We start from the raw sequence: 23,752 nt of genomic DNA on the forward strand, positions 1-23,752 counted from the left end.
CGCTTTCGTGGGAAGTCATTACGTAAGCAGGGAAGGGTGTGTAATTCCTAATCTTGTATGCAGCAGAAATAGGACGTTATTTAAAAATTTTTTTTAATTTTTTAACGATTAAAACTTTTTCAAGGTCACTCAGAATCACTTGACAACATATATCAACGATAAGATCAGTGAGGAAATTCTTCTCATCTTTATTTTTATACTATAAATAGTTAAAAAAAAATAGGTAAGTTACACCTCTCCCGATTGATTATTGCTGATGGAGTCGCAATAAAGATTTTTATCAAGAATGCAAGAAAAAAAAACATTAAAATTCGGAAAAAAACTTTAATGTAAATAATAACCAATTTTATGATTAATTGTATAAGCATTTTTAATTAATATAAATTAAATTGAATGGAAAATGTCATTTGGTCAAAACGATTCTTTGTATCTAATATTTCTTGCAAATTTATACAATAGTTCAAGCAAGCGGATCTTCCGAGTTTTCTTAAAGACGCTTATTAGCATTAATAATATTAAATTTTTTCTCAGTTTTTAATTCGTAATATTACTATTGTGTTAGAACCGAATTTGAAGAAAAACAAATAATCGGCACAGTTTGCTTGAACTAGAAATTGTAAATTTACAAGAAATATTGTTATATACGAAGAATCACCTTCGACCGAATACGGAGTTTTTCACTCATGTGCATTTATTTTCATCAGTCGATTTTTATTTAATAGTATAAATTTTATTAATATGAATTATAATAAATAATTTTTTAAATATTTATAAATTTCTGTAATTTCCTCGGATTATTTTAATAAAATGTTTAATATGGATTATTATATTAATAGTTTATTTTGCTTATTTTGTTAAATAATTATTAAAAAAGTACATATCATTAGTTAACTACGTACTATTTAATAACTATAATTTTATATTTAAAATGTGAAATTGGTAGTAAATAAAATTTTATGATAACATTTTTCTTAAAGAAATGTCATCTGACAGTTTGCACTTTATGTAAAAATGAAAAATTATTATAAAAAAGTTATTATAAAAAAGAAAATGTTATTCCACAATGTGTTTGCAAAAAAATATATAATTTTGTCTTCATTTCTGTAATCTTTACATTAATATTAACAAAAGGGGTAACAATTTCGTCTTCAACATTTTGCTTTGTACTATACCTGAATGCGCAAATTTTAGGTAATATGATTCCTAACTTTAAACGCTTACAATTAAAAAACTAATAGCCTCGATTTTGGTAAAATTTCCTCAAATGATCTCAGAAATTTAACTTTATGTGTGTTGTAGTTTTCACGGGACATTCTGTATGAGTAATAAGATATACTCGTAAATTAAATTTGTTTTATAATATGTTTATGTGCGTATTTGGGCGTGCACGTATAAATGTGTATTGTTATTTGAAAACCTTAAAAAAGTATAAATTTGTTCAGAATTTAAAATTTGTCTAAAATATCGTTCGTTTATAATTTATGTATAAGATTTAGAATTTAGATAGAATTCCATACAGTCACATAAAATTAATATGAAAGTTTGAAAATCGTCACAGTTATCTGAAATTGAACATCTGTATCAAACTGAGTTCTGACGCAATAGTTTATCTTCATCGTACGATGTATATTATAATATATTATAATTTCGCATCATACTAGCATGCGTGTGCACATATACACTTGTACTCTGGCAGTGGGCTCGGCTCCGCTTAATACTCTGGTACTATGGAGTTCTTATCACAGAGATATTCAATTGTTTGGTCACTTTTCGCTCTCTTTTCCAATGCTCTATTTTTCTCCAGCATTCCTTTTTGCGTTTAATTTTTTTCTTTCTTATAATTCCATAGCAGTATCATCTAACTACACCGATTAATATATTACGATTTCACGCACTAAATAATCGATTTTGAATCCTCACAAAAGCGAATAATAATTGCGATTAATACCGTTAAGGTTCGATTTTCTTTTTTGTCTTTTTGTCATTCTTGTTTTATATCTTTTATAAACTGTATCTATTATATCTACATATAAAAAATACATATTAATATAATCGAAAGCATATGATTGCAAAATTGAAATATTTCCAGAGACCCGCGCAGCTGGTTTATTAAAATCAATCAATCTTGACCTTAATGTTTAAGATAAAGTCTTTATCTCTTTTTCTAATAAAGAAAGCTTAGAAGGTTGCAAATGGAGTAATTTCAACCTATAGTTGAAGTTTTGGTAAAGCTGGCTGCGAGATCTGCGAAAATTTATCTTTTCCCGATCAGAAACAAATAAAAATTTAATCCAAACGTTTGATTTATGGTACGAGAAATTCCAGTTACATCGTCATTATGCAAATTGTACTTATATTACAACTTTTAACTATATTACAATATAATTGATCAACGTAATGTCGAATGGAATACATTTATTCCATACAATTTTTGAAAAAATCAATTATTTGAAAAAAAAAATCTTAATTTCCTGACCATGAAAAGAATTATTATAAAAGTTGATTTTTTTTAAATCTTTAAATAAATTAAATTTTTTCACTTTAGGATTTCAAATTAAGATCACATAGGCAGATTCATCATGTGTATCACTTTTATAAAATTATGTAATACATAAACTGCCGAAAATAATGTACATGCTAAAAAATACATGACCTTAAATTTATCGTCTGCTCTTACTCAGCGAATATTTAACTAATGATGATGATATCGACACTCACTGGCAGCTCCCTGTGAACGGAATGGTGATGCTAACGAAGACTGAGTCAGTCTTGTTAAGGCTGGCAAAAGAGATATCTAATCTTTGCGAACGTGCATTCGCTATGGCGAAGGGCTACGAAGGGCTAAGTCAATCGGTACGTGTGCGAGCGGACATGTAAATTATTAAAAAAAAAAAACGAACATCGCTTGCGTGCAACGATGAGGTAATACGTGTAAAGTCTGAGTTATAACAATTCTTTGCTTTCGCTCAAGAAATAAATACTCAAACGTCAATTTTTATACAATACTTTCAACACTTTCATATTACATTAGTAGATAATTGCGTAATGTTGATCAATTGTAGACCATAATATTCGACAGTTATGTGATCAATAGTTATCTCAAAAAGTTGACTAACCATTTAAATATAATTTTAATCATTTTGTATGTTGATTACTGACCGCTACACAGAGTTACTCAAAACAATTCCTTGTCTTAAAAAAAAATATATTCCCGATTAAATTCTGTGACAACTTTTCTTCTTGTAAAACTTTGTGTGTGTCTGAAGTTTAATTTTGGAATTATAGAAGGAAATAGTTTATTATTGACGGTTCAGACCATCAGACACTCACATTTATATAAGGAGTATCTCTGCTGTGATCTGCAGTTTATGATAAATCTATTAATAAAATGTGCTGTTGTTATCATCTTCTTGTATCCAACTAATGAACTCTTTTTTTTGTAATTTAAAAATTAAATATGGCAAAGTTTTGTAAAAAAAAAGTCATCTCAAAATTTAGTCAGGAATACAATTTTTCAAGAACAAAGTATTGTTTTGAATTTATAATTTTGATTTGTTGGCAATAGCTACCATACAATGTAGTTAATTTTAAGTAGCCAAATATCCCATAGCTATTCTAATATATTTCTCTTATACTTGAACCAATATTGCAAACACATTTACTGAGTAAGTGGCTCTGTTTAATACTAAACATTATATATCAGATGTTGGCTGCTGTAAACGAATCACACAATGTTAAAAAGATGTAACTCCCCTCTTACAATAAATCTACCATATATATATATTTAAAATATAGATAACACATATATAAAATAAATATAAAATATAAATATATTTTAATAGCATTTAAATTAAATACAATAAAAATTTTTAGTAAAGCTTTTAAAGAGGCATAAGTATGCGTATGTATATATCATATATGGCAATATGTTTTAAAATTAACATTCTAATTTCCATAAAAGGGTTTCTGTTTTTTAATAATTTTTTCTTTTTTTAAATTATCTAAATTTTTTCCAAAAATTTGGTTTAACGAGGTTATGTTTTTTTGATAGCATACGCACTGTTACCTCATCATGCACGCTCGCGATCAGTGCGATCTTCTCTCAATCTAGTAATATATCCAATCTTTTTCTCTTTATGTTCCACGCATCCAATACATTACATACACGTAATGTTAAAGCCTCAAAAGATCAAGGAGCTATCGAACAAGAAAGTAATTACGAGTGTTTTCGCCCGTAAACCGTTAAGAAAATATATGCAGTATATGGATTGCGTTAATTGCTATTAAATTGTTATTAAGTAACAAATGCAATTTTGATTGCTGAGCTAACTTCATGCAATCAGTCTTCTCAGATCATACTGATTGCGAATGGAAAAATAACACTGAGTTGCGATTCACTTGTATTAGATTTAGGTTTCATTAAAGAGGCACATGAGCTTTTCACTTCTAATTCTGAAAATGGAGAGCTTCTGTATATGCCGAATGCATCTTTGTATCGCAATTAACAAGATAAAAGTTCATTGCTCGTACGTTTTGCAATTATTTTCACTTGACATTGGAATATCAATGAAATTCTTGACGATTTCTACGTACTCCTTGCACTCAAATTTGTCCTGCTCGAAGAAACACATACACAAATCGACATTTCTTCCAATTTTCGACCTTGATGTTATCAAAGTAAAACATTTTCTAGGAGCATCCCTTTCAATTTCTAAAGTAACTTTCAAAGTGATTTCACAAAGCTTTTCTAACAGTTCCGACACATTCACTATGAAGCTCGCGCAAACTGGATGACAGAATTTTGCCTCTGTGAAGTCGTGATTAGGCTGCCACCACCGCCGCTATTCCTATATTCGCTCTCCATGGATTGAAGAATCATCTTGCTACGTTTCCTAGGCGGCAAAATTAACGTTTCCCGTGGTGGTATCACTAGATCCAAGGCCAAGTCAGGTGACGATGCTGGGCTTTCAGGATTACTGCACGGTGGCGTGAGTAACGGATCTCGATCAATTTTCCTAGCATCATATTCTTGTCTTTGTCGCTCTTCCTCAACTGCTTCTAAGGCAGCCTCAACCCTTCGGCGCGCGTCATTACCCGGCAAATTCAAAAGAGATGAGCAATCGGTAGTATCGAGATGAACACCGCCATTGGTGGTTAAACCGAAACTAGCATACGCTGGTTCGGGATAAAAAAACACATGATGAGTCATTGGTTCCATCGGCGCACTTACTACCACGCTCGCTTGAAAGCGCTTCTCGTCGATATCAGCGAACACGACGGGTTCTATCGTACTCGACGGCGATGTTACTATTGATTGTGAATACTGCTGCTCTCTGTTGCCGGAATAAAGATAGTATCCAAAGTCGCGTTGAATAGTGTAAGCGTTCGATGTCGAATCCGAATAGGCCTCTTCAGTCTTCAGGTTTTCCTTGTCGTCGACAGCGATATCCGGTAAATCTAAAACAGCTGGGACCGTGGCTGGGTCAAGATTGCTACTATTACTGCCACCATCACCACCGCCATTCTGAGAAATCTCAACATCCGGTTCGATTGGCGAAGCGATCGTCGTTGGTGAGATGTCGCTGTCTGTAATAATGGAAGTAACGGATGCCGGTGATTCCGGATGCTTCTTGATATGCAACTCCATTGTCTTCTTGGAACCAAAGGTCTCATTGCAAATCGTGCACTTATATACCTTTTCGCCATAGTGCGACACCTGATGCAACTTGAGTACGTGGTTGTAGCCAAATGCCTTACGGCAAATGTCACAAGTGTAAGGTTTCTCACCAGTGTGGGTGCGCGTGTGCACTTTCAACTGCTTGGAACAGGTGAAACCTTTTTTGCACGATTTGCACACGTATGGTTTCTCACCGGTGTGCGTGCGCATGTGTATCACCAGCTGGCCGCTTTGTATGAATGTCTTAGCACATACGGTGCATTTGTGCGGCCGTTCGCCAGTATGAATGCGCATGTGACGGTGTAGCTTGCCACTATGTTCAAACGCGCGTCCACACACGTCGCACTTGTACGGCCGTTCCTTCGTGTGGATGCGCCGATGTACGCTGAGATTTTCCTTCACCGAGAACGATTTGTTGCAATACTCGCATTGGTACGGTTTTTCGCCAGTATGGGTACGATAATGACGCGTCAGTCGCGCCGGTACCGCAAATGTCTTGCCACAGATGTTACAGCGATATGGATCCTCGCTCTCCTTACCATGCGACCTCATGTGACTCTGATATATGTTCTTCTGCGTAAAGCTCTTCTGACAGAGTAGACACTGAAATTTTCCGATCTCCACCGTTGGACTGACCAGATCTGCGGTTTCAACTCTGCTGCACCCCGGCGTGGTCGCAAATATTGTGAGATCCGGGCTGCACACCAAGCTTTTCACCGAACTCATCGTTTCTAAGCTAGCAGTCATGCTGCCCGGCGTCGAAATTGACATCACTGGATTTGACGGCACGGATTCCATCTGACCATACAGTAGTCCAACATCGAGGACGGAAAACTATAATAAAAACATTTAAAAGATCGATTTAAGAATCATTTTTTTCTGTTTGTTTACGTGGATGTTTCGTAACTGATGTATGTTTATATTGTATGATTTGGCAATATCATAATACAATTACTCTAATTTAGTATCCATAATCTTGTTTGAAATGAATTAAAAAACTACTCAAAAATATACATATATCTATTTATATGCATGTTTGTATATGTTACCTTAAATAAAAGTGGGAATGATTTACTTGCACACTGTTGCAATTGCCCACTGCCAATAACTGCGTAGGGAATTTTTTTCTAGCACTGTAATTGACTTGTGCGCAATTAGTCTGTGTGCAATTGATATATATATATAATACTTAATAAAAGCAATACTTAATTTATATAAAAATCAAAGTACGATTTATCCTTCTACAAAATTAAAGAATAGAGAAAGATTAGAAAAAAGAGAGAGTTCCAATAGCACACATCGCTAATTGGCTAATTTAAAATAAAATATTCTCATTGGTAAAACAGTGAAAAGTTACTAGGCCGATGTGAGTAGATGTGTGCTATTGCACTATGCGCTAACGGAACCCTCTTGAAAAAGAATATCCTTTGAATCTGAAAAAGAACTCACAATTGGTAACATAAAAATAAAATCTTTTAAAACTTTCAGGAATATAATATTAAAACAGAAATGAGATAAAACAGGAATTTACTTTGTAAGTCGGGAATAAAGAAAAGCATTTTTTTCGAACATTTTGTACTGACTGTACTATCTGAAATACGTGAAGCATTTCAAATGTGAAGAAGCCTTATACACATATTGATATATTAGGTTGTTCGGAAAGTAATTTCGTTTTTTCCCAACAGAAGACTTATTGTATTTTTTCAGCCAACTTCACACTTAAGCCGCATAATCATTATATATTTTGACAGCTGATATAGCAAGGCTTGCTTGTGAAAAAATTTCGATTGATTCTACGCAGTAGTTTTTGGTTGGTGCCCTATCAAATATGGAAAGTGAAAAGCAGCATTTTCGGCATATTTTACTTTTTTACTATCGAAAAGGTAAAAATGCTGTTCAGCAAGAAAAAAATTATCCGATGTGTATGGAGAAGATGTATTGACAGAACGCCAGTGCCAAAACTGGTTTGCAAAATTTCGATCTGGCAATTTTGATGTTGAAGATGCACCACGTTCTGGAAGGCCAGTTGAAGCTGATGAAGACACAATAAAGGCATTAATTGATGCAAACCGGCAAATAACAACTTGTGAGATCGCTGAGAGATTAAATTTATCGAATTCGACCGTTCATGATCATTTGAAACGCGTCTGATTGAAAATCGTCTTTCATTTTCATAAGAAAAAACGAAATTACTTTCCGAACAACCTAATACATCCCTGCCACTAGATGGCGCTTCTCATAAAAAAAAAACAAAAGTTTTATAAGAAAATGTATACAAATCGAATTAGCAAGTCTTCCGGAGACTTCCAAGTTTTGGAGCGCGCATTCTGCCTTTACTACCCTCTGGAAGAATTGTAATCGTCATGTGTGTTCTCAGGAATCATATACTGTTTTCAGTCCGAATAATTTTGCACCAACTTGGGTTGGATTAAGATGTTTTGTGCTCTACTGTTGGTAAAAGTTCTATTATTGGTTAACACATAATATCAATCAATAATAGAGCTTTTCAACCCAGATTGATGTAAATCCAATCGGGCCAAAAACGCTAATAGAAATCAAATAACGCTACAAATGACGATACAAATCGGAATGAATGATCATTTGAGAGAACACGATAAAATTTATTCCCGAATGTTTTCATTCAAATAAAATTTTTGTTAATTGTTTAAACAAATTATACGTGATAATCTTTATTTTAAATTCATATCTATGAATAAAGAAAAAGAACATAGAATACCTATAAATAATAATAAATAAAAAAAAAATTAACACATTTGAAAATCACGTTTTTTCAACTATATTGTGTTTTTAACTAATTCTCAATTATTTTAATTTACGTGTGCGTGCGTGCGTGTAATGTAATTATATTATTATCTTCATGTGTATATAAGGATACATGTAATTAAATTATTATTTTTTATAAAACGTTTGCAATATCTAATAATATATCATATATTCATTCAGCATTTCTTTATAATTTATGAATTTATATCAACTCTTATTCTCGTCCTTTTTAGTTTTATACTATTATTTGATTTTAAAAGTCCTGTATTTTTGCTATTTAAAAAATTAATAGTTTACGAGATATTTTATGTCAAAATATTTCGTAAATATTTTATATTGACTTTTCGATTTCATATTTCTACTTCAATACCTTTATATGTAAAATAATTAGAGAAATCATATTATGTAAAAAATATCCCACATGGTGCTTTCAAAAAGTTCCGAAACAGAATATTTTCGAACATACTAATGACGCTACACTTATGTTTCAATAATTGAACTAATTGGCGAAAACTTTGTGACTCTCCCATATTTTTGCGTAGAATAAACAGTTTATGTGCAGTATGTGTGTGTGTGTGTGTGTGTGTGTGTGTGCGCGCGCGCGCGCGCGCGCGTGTGTCTGTGCGTGCGTGCGTGTGTGTGTGTGTGTATGTGTGTGTCAAGTTTGTAAGATTCATTGGCTTGGTCGCGATTTTTCATGTGGAACAAAAAACCGCAATAAAGTTTTGTTTCAAATATGAGAAAAATATATAAGAAACGTTTGCAATGATGCAAAATGCTCTTCATACTTCTCGAAATATTTGGCCTATTACATTAAAAATTTTTTATCCTGTATACGAGTAGAAACTCAATTAAAAAATTTTCTACCCTTTTGCAAGTTTCGTTATGGTTAACAAGAAATTAATTACATAGTATGTATGGCTGCGTTTAGCAGAACACAACAGTTTTGCAACCGTTTTATGATTCTCTGCTGAGATAGGACCATACCTCTTGATCTAAAAAGCATAACTATAGACAACATCATGAAGAAAACTTCCAACAGTTGCAAAATAAACGTTCTGCTAAACGCAGCCAATATATATCACACATTTCCAGCTTATATTTGCGATTATAGGTTATAGATTATTACCAGTTTATTTGCCAGTTTATATTCAATGATGCTATTATATTTTTTGTGTTATTGTACAATAAAAATGTAAATTAGTTTTAACTATTTTTCTTGATCGGTTTGCGTAAATTTGGATTTCATTTATTGTGTTCACATATTGTGTTATTAATCAGATCTGCAACCGAGTTACACATTTCGACTGATTTTGCCTATCGTCATTCCTTTCTTTGTTTCATAGCATTCAGACCGTGCGCGGAGACATAAAACGCTCGAACTCAGGGATGATATTAGCCGCGTAACCCTATATAGCACATAATATCACAGTAATATCATAACAATATCATTTTTCCATTACAATATTATAGTGAAATGTAACAGAAATATCGCTGAAATATTATTGAGATGTCACAGTAATATTACAATGTCCGTGAAAATAAATCACAGGAATATTACTGAGATATATTGCAGAAATGTCACTATAATATAATATTTTGAAATATTTCCGTGATGTATATAATATTTATATTTATTTAATATTTATTGAGAAAAATTATATTTAAAAAAATTTTTTATAAAATTTATTAAATTGATATTTTCAATATTATTTTCAAAATTATTTCATATTAGGAATGTTGGAGTGACCAAATTGTCGGGACTTTGCGGATCGATATAAATTTCCGAATTTACTGAACGGAAACAAAAATCTTTTTACAGGATTAAAATAAATTAAAAATTCGGTGCTGCAATGGACTTCATATTAAAATCGAAAAAAAAGTTAAAAACTTACATTTTTTTATCTGGTAGAGATCTGTCACCTGACGTAGATGTTTCCTCAATACAAAAGTTTTACAGCACGTATGAACAAAATGACAGTTTAGCATCTAGCATTTCACATGCACAATCAATACTGAGTTTATGGAACTAAGATTGAAAGCTTAAAAAGAAAGATTTACATCAACCTACAAATTACATACGAATGTTGAGCGAAGACTGGTAAACAAAGTAGTAATTGTGTCTAGCAGTAGATGTTCGATCTTGCAAGAGATGGCGTTGCAACATTTTAGATAAAGAGTTGTGTGCGTTTGACAGAGCATTAATGTAAAAAATGAATAAAGATGTCATTGTTATCGACTTTTTTTATTTGGAATTAAAAGAATCTGTAATATCGACATCGATTAGTTTGGCCATTACTCCTTAATTAGGAAATAATAATAATCTTTAATATTATTCACTATTTACTATATTTAATTCTTATATTATTATTATTACGAATATTAAATTTTGATTACTTTTAATTATCTTCAATTAGAATAATATAACATTTATTTACTATAATTTCACAATAAATTTACTAACAGATTTACATAGAACTAAATTATAAAATTTCTTTCTCTGCTTTCCAAGCTATAGCTACATGCTAAAGAATTAGTAAAAATTAGGCTCGTTATTTTATTCTTAAACATTTATTACAACTTCAACATTTTTCTGTAATAATCATATTGTAAATATGAAGCATTAAATATAAAGCACTAGGCACATTTTATTTATAAAAAAATCAACAATACAAGAATATATACTTATGATAAAATAACGAACCGCCACCATTTAGACTATGTTCGTATATTACAGTCAGTTGACTATCAGTACTAAAAATCTGTAATATATGTAACGGGAACTATAAATTTTCAGTACTGATAATCAACTGGCAGTAATATATATCATATGTATAATAAATATATATGTATCAATTAAAAGTCTTAATATGCATTTTATATTGAAATAATGTTAGTTTTAACATTTTATAGCTGTCTTTATCCTACATATGTGTGTACATATAATTTTGTGATATCTTAATAATTAACGTCGTAAAGACGTCCTTAACGTTAAGTAAATATTGTAGAAACGTTTAATTATTATAATTATTATAATATATAATATGTTAGTCTCCTTAATATGTTATATTGCCATAATATTATTATATTATAAAATTAAATATGTGCGATAAATTGTAGCAATACTATTGTGACATATCACAAAAATATTACTGTGATATTTCAATGTTATTTATCGATATGTAATATGTCAGTAATAGTTTTGTGATATTACACTGTAATACATAATATTTCTGATATTTTGCAATATTGCTGCGATATTATTATAATACATGCTGTGCAGGAACTCATATAGGGCACTATAGGGTTATAGAACTTCGAAACATATTGCCTCACATTCACTGTTTACAAATTTTTATTATTATTATTATTATTATTATTATGTTAGAAACTCGAAAGTAATACTTCAAAATAGAACATGTGCGTTAATTAAGTTTGCATACTAAAAAAATATCAAAAAAATCATTTTTAATAAATAAATTAAATTTCTAACATAATAATTATAGTTATAATTATAAAAATTTGTAAACAGTGAATGTAAGGCAATATGTTTCAATGTCCTATAGCCCTATAGTGCCTTGTATGAGTTAAGGTTAATATCATCCCTAAGTTCGAACGTTTCATATTTCCGCGCACGGTGTGAATGCTATTAAACAAAAGGGATGGAGATGACGATAGGCAAAATCAGTCAAAATGTGTAACTCGGCTGCAGGCCTATATTATTTATTAGAGAAAAGCCCTCTATTATGAGATAGACACCTAATATGAGATAGAAGTGTTTTCGTTAAACTAATAAACGTTATCTATTCCATCATGAATTTATTGTTCTTGAAAATTATTTAGTGGAAAATTCACTATTAGATGCCTGCAATTATTTTAAAAAAAGATTTTAGAATTTGGATGTTTTCAAATTTCATTGAAATGAGTCTTTAAACCTTATTTATTATTTAATAACTAAATGTTTGGCAATAAATTCCTCATGTAATGATACAGTAAGATCGTATTAATATAAAAATCCAGGATATATTGAATTGCTTATGTATAGAAATTAGCTTTGATGATCGTAAAATTGTAATGCGTGGAAATCGTAACATGAGATACTAAGGGTATTTCTAATATAAAATAGTTTAACCTATGCTTCTATGTCAGTGAAAATCGTTACTAAGTAAATATTATTATACAATAATAAAAAAGACACTCGGAATGAACATTGAGTGCTTTTTGTGATGCTTGATTTCAACTACTGAAGACGAGTCCTAAATACAATACATCACATGCTCATTTTGCGCGCGCACTGGCTATATCTGTTTGTATTTTAGAAACATTAAATAAAATTTTTTACAGTACTGATGTACTTTGCGTTTTATTATCGATTTCTCAGGACATCTCATATTAGGAGCACAATTTTTTGACTTTGCGATTTGCTCACTTTTTACACTTCTTTAATTAAAAAAAAAAATAGAATTGGAATTATATTTTACATAACATTATCTTAAAGCGTATTAAATTCCTTTTAAAATGACCTATTATTTTTTTAATTTTGCCTATACATTTCTAGCACTTATCCAAATACGGTATCTCATAATAGATGCCTTTCCTCTATTATTACCTAAATTTCATCGGTATTCCATATTACATCCCATTTTTTAGACTCCCCCCCCCCTCCATTTTCACATTTTTTACTTTTTTGTTAATATTGATGTTAAATTTAAATTTTGAAAGGCGACTTTCATTTATTGGATTTTATAACTAACATATTCCTCAAGAGGTCTGTATAAATTTGGTAAGGTCTTCATGTGCATTTATATCGAATCAATGTTAATTTAAAAAACGCTATTCCATATTCTTTTACTTTATCTGTTTTTTTTCATCTCTAAATAAAACGCAATAAAATTGCAATATCCGTTTATATAGGATGTCTGGTAAGTTTTGACAGTGCTCGTGTATAGAACAGACTAAACTGAGTCGAAAAGTTCTTTATCATTTTGCAATTTTTGCAACAGTTAACAAGATATTAATTACTACAAATCGCTGAATATTGATTTTCAATAATTTTATATCAAATACTTTACAGAAAAATAGCGAGAGACAAAAATTGTTTATTTTCTTCTCAAGTTCAGAGAATTTTTTCAGAATTTTTTATGATCAATTTTTTAATATCGCATTTTTTTATTGGCAACTATTTTTACCAACATGAGAAAATATGGTATTAAAGCTTTATCTACACATGAGTGTTTTGTCGAAACTTACCGGACATCCTGTATATTATACTGGAACTATGTTTATATGTCCGCTGTTTTAATATCTCTCCAAAAGGATGATAAGTCTTACTTTTAATGCTGTTTATTCGTGACATTTTTTACTACACTAGGAAATGGATCCAAAATACTGCAACGATAGATATAATAGTCTTTTGCAAGTTAATTTGAATATTTCAAATAGTACATAATATTCGTGAACAAAAGAGCGGAAAAAGAGAATATTCTTATTTTCTGAATTATAAACAAATCCTCGAATTGCATGCACAGCGCTAACATAAACACCTGCATGCGCATGATGTCTATCATCCGACAATGGCCAAGGAGGCCGCGGGCGTGGTCGGCGGCCACGTTGCAAGCGTATCGTGCGCAGCCCGCTTACCCCCCGTCGGTATTGCCATTGCTATCGTCTCCGCTCGTCTTCGTATATCGTGCCGAAACCCGCGCGGCCGCCTCCACGTGTACGAGTCGCATTTTTTTATAGCGATCACCGACCTCGTCCAACTCGGCGCGTAGTAAGTAAGGACGTTGAGAGTTACATCACAAGAGGAACACGTAGTGGCACACGTCCGACGATAATCGCGTATGATGCGCTCTTTCTTTCGTTTTTCTTTCTTTTTCTCCTATTCTCCCTCCCATCCCTATGATCATTCTCTTCCTTTTCGTATTCCCTTTCTATATTCGTTCATTTTCTTGATGGAGCTCGTACTGATCGGTTGATCATATGACGAATATCACAACGCATGAAAGAGATACAAAAATTGTATTGATCCACGGAAACATCCCCCATACTGAGGGGAAATTTCATCCTACAGTCAAATCGTCACATCGCTACTCACGTCCGGAAGACACTTTCGTGCCAAATTTTATGAAACTGTGCTACTCTTCCTCTTCGTGATTCGAGTATTCTCGCGATAATTTCTAATCGTATTTTATACAGATTGTTTTAACTACGTAAGGCTAATTAAGTGTAATTTATCGATTAATTAACATTATGTTTATTTGGAGAAATTTAACGAGTACATTCACTGCGAATTTTAATTTATTATCAGTATCTACTATTAATTTTATTTTCTTATTTTTCATTTGAATTTTATTTAATTTATTTCAATTTCCACTAATTTTGCAGATTTTCGCAATAATACATTTTAAATTATTATAATATAAACTATAAAAAATATTTAAAAATTTAAAATTAAATTAATATAATGTCAGTGAACTAATAATTAGCAATTGGATGCTATACACACAATTATAAAAGTATAATCAAAATATAATAAAAATAAAATATTATTACACAAATAATCTATTTACATATCTATCATATATGCACATAAAAAAATGATTCTATTAAAAATGAATAGTTTAATATTATACTTATTCTAAAAATATTTTAAAAATAAAAAACATTTAGTCTGATAAATGTTTAACATAAATTAGATTTTGAAGAAATAATATAAATTCATATTGATAACTATGTGTTCAGTAAAAAAATATGCCTATTATCGATATGCGTATACGCAAAAAAGAAAATAAAACAAAATCACCAACTGAATACGATGACGCGTGATTCTCTGGTTTGGAAAATTAATGACAGTTCCTCCTCGCGCGTCTTGTTCTCTATGTTCCATACGTTTAGTATTCAAAATCAAAATGACAATTTTTTTATTTTAAATACAATCTCATACAGCATGAAATATTTTAGAAATATTTCTAAAATATTTTTGCAAAATATTTTAATGCAATATAATTTTAAAATGATTTACAAATTTTTATAAAATATTTCTAAAATATTTTATTAAAATGTTTCAAAAAACTATTCGCATGAATATTCCATGCTGTGTGTGGGATGTCATGAAAAACACCTCGTTCAATTTAACTATTTTCTTATAACGCTCAAAAAATCTAGAAGCTCAAAAATAGCAAGTTTAAATATCTACAGATAAAGATTTAAAAATAAAAAATATTAGTTGCGAGAACTCATAAAATTATGTGAAAAAAGAATACGCGGATTCGGGAACATAAGGAAATAATCTAAAAAGTCCGAAGACATTAGTTTTCACTAACAGAACTTGCAATGTCACTTTTAAATAAGTAGTAAAGAAAGATAAGAAAAATAAAAGGAGAAATAAGCTAAGTATCCGGATGGAGGAGAAGCACCCACCTGCAACCTAGGGTGTAACTTGTCACGTTACATCCTACTGTAATCCAAAATCTGTACACTGGTTATCATCTTTCGTTTCAGTGATATCCGGAGGAGGGTTTGTGGCAACGATAATGGCGAGTGATTCATAAAATTCTGATTTGAATCCAATTATCCAGAAGGAGTGATTCGTAAAATTCCGATTTTGATCCAATGATCCTCAAAGAAGAACTGGAGGAACTTGCACGAGAGATCGCATAAACTCGAAAAGAAAGAAAAGAAGTCGCTCTTTTCCTCTTCTTTCCGTAAGAGACGGGTCAAGACGAAAAAGCAAAAGACCCGCCGCCTCGGGGCCGGCCAATCGTACTGTACAATGTTTACCTCCTCGGCCGCACCGATCACAGCCAAGGCGCATACGCACGAGCGCGCAATCCGTTCCCCACCTCTCCTCTTCGCATCAACCATTTCAATCCTCCCCTCGCCCGTTGTCGCACTATCGCCTACTCGTCTCATCCGCACCACCTATCCCCGCTTCGCCAGCGCCTTCCGTTCTTCGCGAACTGATGGCGGCGACCTACAATTTGGGGCGGCTGAGTGTTGCTCAGCAGCACGTGGAGGTTGTCGGCGTGGTCGGCGCAACCTGACTCGCGCGTGCAATTTGCCACGATAACGCGCTTAGCAAGGGGCAAAGGGAGAGAAACACGACGGACGACAGTCACGGGAGAATGCACAGGCGTAATCAGCATTCGCTATTCCTTCATAAGTCTTGACGCGTCCTATCGAGGTTGATTATCTTTTTCAAATTTGATGTTTGTAACATTAACCATAATATTTTTCTTTTAGTTCTAGTATACATGTGTAATTAACTCTCTTAATTCGATAGTAATTAATTAACTATTCGAAATATCTTTATAATATGATGTTCTAGAATTTAGAACCCTTAATTGAGGATGTATCTATTGTTATCAGTTTGAACTAAAACAAAGAAATATTATATGACAGATATTAATGTATCATGTTGTATAATGCAAGAATTTGTTATTATCGCATCTTATCATGCTACTATTGTTGTTCTTAACAGTTTTAATCAGTAACGTACTTGTTGCAGGTAGTAAAACATAGTCGCCATTTATATCAAGCAATAATTCTTATCAATAGTTCGTGTTGATCTATTCGTATACAGACTATGATGGCTTTATTTCAATGTTTAAGTGATAAAACTTCTTACTCTCATTAATCAATTAACGCATATTATTATTATAAACGATAATTCTGTGTGGTGTGTATCTTGTATGAAAATAATCTCTAATTTAGCTTATGAAGATTAATATTAATCGTAAAAAACAAAACGATATTAGATATGTAAACTATGTATTCAAATATCATTCGAATGTGTAAACTAACATAAATTTAGAATTTTATATGCAATAAAATATGCAAAAAAACCATGCCATTTCTTTATAAATTATACATAACAAGTGATGATTTTTTTAAAGGTTTAAAATTTTACGTAAAAAATGATCTAGTTTAATCCTTCAGAAAAAGCTCTGTTCAATTAAGAATACATCAGAAAAAATTTTCTCAATATCTAACAAAAATTTAACATAGGTAATCTTTAATATAAAATGTTGCATAAAAGCGTTTAAAATGAATGGGAGATACTCCGTACGATACTGTCTGTAAAAATGTCTTCACGTACGCCATTGCTTGAAAAGCGAAAAAGGAATAGAAAAAATGGAAAGGAAGAAAAGAATACATGAAATTGAAGAACAAGGATAGCGAAAGAGACAAAGGGTGACGGAAAGAGAAAGCAGGATTGTGAAGGAAAACTACGCAAAGGGTGCAAAGGACGCGGTGACCTACGAACTTTTTTCACACTCGTGCAGTCATGAATCTACTGCCACATATATGCGCCCGTGCTCGCGCTCGCGAATTTAATTCCTATTTGTCAGTTTCCACAAAAAATTAATTCGCACTTAATACGATAGAAATTTAAGTCGATGGAAATGTATTTGACTACGCTCATTTTTTCTTTCGATCCACAAGGTGGAATTCTACTTTCGATGGAAACAATACAATGCACCAAAGTGAATTGAGGACTTTGGTGAATTAAGGAAACTAGACGTGTCGCTTAACCGCTCCCACGGTCTTATAATTTTATCAAATCCTACAATCATGAGGGATTTTCCTAATATTAGTCTTCCCTCTTCAACTTTTTGACAAAATATTAATGAGAATACATCTTCGATTTTTTCTCTTTACCTATAATGTGCAATTCTGTAAAGAGGGGATCATTTCAATCTATAATCACATATTGTTTCGTAACATATATACTTAGATGTCTCATTATTTTAAATATTTATCATGTGTGATATATAATGAGTAATTTAATCTTTTCTTTAAAAAAAATATACACTGGGCAACAAAATTAACGCAACACCTGTTTACTCTGCAAAAATAGGCAAATTTCAAGATTCAATAACTTCGTCAAAAATTGTCGTATCGGGATATTTAAAAAAGCATTTTACAGGTAGGAACCTCTACTTTTCGAATCGCTACTTTGAAAAAACGGTCTCCTGGAGATTTTATGAAGTTACACAAACATAAATGAAGATATCAGACCTCAAAATTTTTTATGAAATTTGCGAAGCTCCACGGAGTGGAATAAAAATTGTATAATTATTCAACGTTGAAGCAAAAATAGTCCTTTTGCTTCAACGTTGAATAACTCGATGAAAAAAAATCGTACGGAGCTTCGTAAAAAAGCAAATTTGTATATAATTTTTATTCCACTCCGTGGAGCTTCGCAAATTTCATAAAAAACTTTGAGATCTGATATATCTTCATTTATGTTTGTGTAACTTTGTGTAACTTTATGAAATCTCTCCATGAGACCGTTTTTATAAGTAGCGATTCGAAAAGTAGAAGTTTCTACCTGTAAAATGCTTTTTTAAATATTCCGATATGACAATTTTTGACGAAGTTATAGTATCTTGAAATTTGCCTATTTTTGTAGAGTGAACAGATGTTGCGTTAATTTTGTTGCCTAGTGTATATATATATTTTAATAGCAAAATCTATATATGATATATTAAAAAATATTATTTTCTGGAATATACATATCAATTTAATCATAGTTCAACTAATTCTGTTTTTTACTTCAGCATTTGAAAAGAAAGAAAAACTCAATTGAATCTTATCTAGTTTTGATCTTTGACTAATGATATGATACTATTAAAATAGTGAGTCCTAATATTTTTAATATGGTTAGTTAACAACTTTATTATTTGTGCTCTTTTTAATACATAATTCGCAAATAAAGCTTACACTATTTGCGTGAATCTAGACTCATTAAAAAATGTATCATAAATATACAATAACAATAATTTTTGAAAGATAAGAGAAGAAATAAAATTATACTTAAGAGTTCTGTTGAAAAATAAAGAGCCCAGCAAACGAGAATGGATTGAAATGAATTGAAATGGATTCAGATTTTCAGAAATATTGATTCACGAATGTAAAAATAAATGCATTTCAATCCTGAATATATTTTAATGCATTTATAGGAATTGCATGGAGCATATCTCTATGCCTTTCAATCTAAAAATAATATTAGCTTTTTCTGTGAATACTGTTCAATTCAAAATTTTGAATAGGAAATGCAGTTTTTCAATCCAATTGCACCCAATTGAATCTGATTGAATCCAATTTAATCCAATTAAATCCAAAAAAAGTATTCGCTATTTAAAATACGTATTCGGATAGAAAAAAATTTCAATCCATTTTAATTTATTCTCGTTTGCTGGGAGAATAATAAAATTATTTCCGAGAATTTTTCATGAGAAAATAATGTCTCACGTGTTAAACAATAGCCATATTAATTGTTTAAGGATTCGCGAAAATGATTAAATTATAATTATGCCCATAACAGATTAAGTATTTTGAAATGTCACTGTATGATTTTCAGGACATATACATATAAATGGAAGGAGAATTATCCATGACGCATATGTATCAAGTCTGAAGTCAACATCTGTGCAAAAGAGAAAGCTAGAGAGTCCCAAATGTCCGCAATGTGTATGCGCACCATCGTGTGAGTTATGTAAGAAATAAATGACACCACGAGAAAAATATCAGGGCGCTCCGGGATTCGAACCGAGGCCTAATCTCCTCCACATTGATAGATCTCCGTCCTGCCACTGAGCCGCACAGCTCTGACGCTGATAGCTTCTCTGTTATGTCTATTTTCTCTAAATTTCTTACAATTCGGCCAGCTTGAAATTACATCCGTCCCGGATGTTCAATCCTGAGCGCATTGGAACAAAGTCCTTATAAGCTCGACCAGCCTGACAATGCATATGAACTGGAATGTTTCTATGGCATTTTCCTGTTATATTTGAGTGACAATTTTCTTCCGGAGTCGTCCTCATGACATACCTCGCCATCTACCGGGCGACTATCTCCAATTCGTGTTCTTCTATCAAGACATCCATTTGGTCATTCTGAGCAATTTACAAATTCTGTCCGTTCTGATTATGAGTTCCAATTTTATGAATCCCTCTTTTACTGAATCATTCTGAGTACACTTCGGGCACCTTTGCCTCCTGCCGGCTTCGATTTCTAGGAAACACAGTTGGCTCCATAACATTTATCTTTTAAAATTCTAGTCCTCTCCCCCTGAGGGGTAGCAGCCACATCAATCCTACTTCTGAAGCTGTAAAAAATAAGCGACAATACGAGAAAAATATTAGGGCGCTTTAGGATTCGAACCGAGGGTTGGTCTCCTCCATATTGGTAGACTTTTATCCTGCCACCGAGCCACACAACCCTGATGCTGATAGCTTCTCTGTTGTGTCTATTTCCTCTAAATTTCCTTCTAAATTTCTTACAGTTGTACAGTTGTTTCTCGTACATTGACAACAAAGTGAAACGAAGTAGAACGAAAGAAAATGGGCTGAATACGCATAATTACATTCAATTGGGACTTTATAGTTTTTTGTGTCACATAGATGTTGTCTTCAAGTTCAGCACTCAATTGATTTTTCATTTATATATGTTCTAAGAGTTTTGTTCATCATCGTCTGCGTTCAGCAGAGAAAGCAGCTTTGCAACTGTTGTAAAATTCTTCAATACGATTGATTCTTACTTTTGGTTCCTTTAAAATCTAAACGTATAAACCAATCATATTGAAGGATTTTACAACAATTGGAAAGCTGCTTTCTCTGCTGAACGCAGCTATTGATGCCTACGCGCGCGCGTGTTCATGTGTATATGCGTACGCGCTATATAAAAATCACCAGTTGTACAACTGGTAGGGTAACGTTTGTTTTTTATTTTTACCGTACTCTCTTTTTTTTTACTTTGTCTCTTTTTTTCGTAAAGGTAGCATATGATTCACGTGATAGCTATTATATTTATCAAAGTGATTAAATGGCAAATGAAAAGCTAAAGATAAAGGAAAAGACTTTCGTTGTGAGAAAACAAGAAAACGCAACATTCGATTAAATTTTGTTTTCATTGTACATACTATAAAACTATTATAAAAAAACTTCCATATATTTATAAAATTTCCACAAGTTTTCGTATCTTTCGATATCGAATATTTTAGGCATTGCCTTCCTATTATCCAAATCAATGCAAATTCTCTTTTCTTTTTAATAAAAATCTCGAAATAATTCTCTATATAAATCTTGAATTAAATATTTTTAAAATTTTGAAGAGTACAAACAATAATAGACGATTTACATAATTTATAAGATCTATTATTTACAAGATTTATTAAACAATAAATGTCACGTTATTCTCTACATAAATTTTATTCAAATAAAAAGTTCAAGCATTAATATACAATATTTTAAATTACAATTAAAATCTGAACATTAGTAATAGTTAAATTTCTTAGGGAGAATTCTGTAGGGAGAAAATATTCCAATGAATTGCAAATAATGTATAATCTAAAAATTTGAATTAACTTATAGCTAATCTAAAATTTAACGATCTCAGATAACGAAAACCACAAGAAGATTTGAGAATAATATTCATCAAGAATTCTGAAATTCGAACAACAATGTGAGAATCAAATGCATCATGAATTACATTCGGTATAATGATGTTTGTATTATCTAACGGGTTCTTTTTTCTCTTTTTTTTATCACTTTCACCACTCAATCGGTGGACCATAGAAAGAACCTTGAATGTCGTAGACGCATTAATTTGCATTCGTATAAGCATTTAAATTATCATCGTTAAATGCCAGTAAACGCATGCTTTTAACCATACACAAAAAAATATGATAGTAAAAAGTAATGATAAAGTGTCTCTTATTTTAAGATACATTCACTGAGAAAAAAATGTTATTGAATCAACAGCATCAGTTTAATTGGAAATAATTTTGTTAATTCCCCCCATGACAGTATTAATGAAACAAATCCCAGATAGCAAGGCGTCGTCTATTTAAGTCCTTAATTAGTCATTCTTACTAATGTGTTGTTTAAAATGACATCCAAACATCGTAAAAATGACGTGAATTTGTTACAGATACATAATGTCATAAAATCGAAATTATCAAAAATACATCATTTTTTCACGTTATTGACGATAGCAATTAGGTGTCGTCCATTTGACGTCATTAATTAGTCATTCTTATGAATGTGCTGTTTAAAATGACATCCAAACATCGTAAAAATGACGTGAATTTGTTACAGATACATAATGTCATAAAATTGAAATCATCAAAAATATATCATTTTTTCACGTTATTGACGGTAGCAATTAGATGTCGTCCATTTGACGTCATTAATTAGTTATTCTTATGACGAATCTATACTATATACGGTTCCTGAGACAAAATGAAAATTACAAAAATGATCAAATTTGCTAGGTGTTGAAGTTATAAATATTCTAGTAAATTCAATTATTTTCGTAATTTTCACTTTATTTTTAGAATCATAATAAGCTCATTGACATGTAATCGTAAAAATGACGTGAATTCTTATATTTCTTATCACTCATACAATGTCATAAACTAAAAATACATCATTATCTTCGTGTTATTAACCGAATAAATGTATGACGTTATTAATTGATCACTAATAATATTACTAGTACGTCGACAATTGGCTATTTATTCGACGTCATTAAGTGACATTGTAGTAAAGATATCATTAACAAATGTCGTTATTATAATTAGTCAAAAAAATGACATTATTATTACATAAATAACTTAAATAAGTCACATGACGTCAATAATTTAAAATGACTAACTATCGACATCAAAATAACGACAGCTACCTGGGATGTTATACCCTTGTTTCAATAAACAAGTATTTGCACGGAAACTATACGTTTCGCGGGTTATTTCAGTGTCTAAATTCATTCTTAAAATGCCAACAATTACATCAATTACATTAATTCGAAGTTAAAGTTGAATTTATTTCAGAATTACTATCATCATCAACAACTTGATTGAGTTCTTGTTATTTTATTGTAATATAGTTCTGTCAACTTATAAATATTTTATAGAAGTAAATTCAATATTGATTTAACACAAAGAAGTATTCATTCAGTTCAACATAGTTTTAATTTAACATTAAAGTCATCAAGAAGATGCTAGAGTGACGACCGAACTTAATCGATATCGATTCTACAGATTTTTTAATTTCAAATTTAAAAACTCAGTAATAATGACAGTTTTAATTCATCATTTTTTAAATTATCTGTCTCATTCAAACGCATACATTTATGCTTATCTAATATATTGCAACGCCATCTCTTCTACGTTGTTTATAAGCGGTAATTGTCATCGCTAGACATTACGTGACTAGCGACGGCGAACGTGCGTTTCGCCGTGCTGGATGATCTTATCCTGTCGCGTGCTTGCATTTAACGGTA

At 31.4% G+C, this 23,752-nt stretch overlaps 1 protein-coding gene across 2 annotated transcripts; it reads right to left on the minus strand.

Moving 5' to 3' along the window:
• Positions 1-4,027: 4,027 nt before the first annotated feature.
• On the minus strand, positions 4,028-16,189 carry LOC108748801 (zinc finger and BTB domain-containing protein 49-like). 2 transcript variants are annotated; one of them, XM_018487162.1, is made up of 2 exons: positions 15,884-16,189; positions 4,028-6,511 (listed from the first exon to the last, which is right to left on the minus strand). In XM_018487162.1, the coding sequence occupies exon 2, from the start codon at positions 6,473-6,475 to the stop codon at positions 4,769-4,771; it is 1,707 nt and encodes a 568-aa protein (XP_018342664.1). In that variant the 5' UTR covers positions 6,476-6,511; positions 15,884-16,189; the 3' UTR covers positions 4,028-4,768. The 2 variants fall into 2 exon arrangements, with proteins under 2 accessions (XP_018342664.1, XP_018342665.1); XM_018487163.1 differs by lacking the exon at positions 15,884-16,189 and adding an exon at positions 9,591-9,956.
• Positions 16,190-23,752: the final 7,563 nt, after the last annotated feature.

Source organism: Trachymyrmex septentrionalis, unplaced genomic scaffold (assembly GCF_001594115.1).
Source record: "Trachymyrmex septentrionalis isolate Tsep2-gDNA-1 unplaced genomic scaffold, Tsep1.0 scaffold241, whole genome shotgun sequence".
In the NCBI taxonomy this organism is placed as follows: Eukaryota; Metazoa; Arthropoda; class Insecta; order Hymenoptera; family Formicidae; genus Trachymyrmex; species Trachymyrmex septentrionalis.

Coding starts and splice junctions, on each gene's coding strand:
- LOC108748801 (XM_018487162.1), bottom strand. CDS start 6,475: ATGGAATCCGTGCCGTCAAATCCAGTGATGTCAATTTCGACGCCGGGC.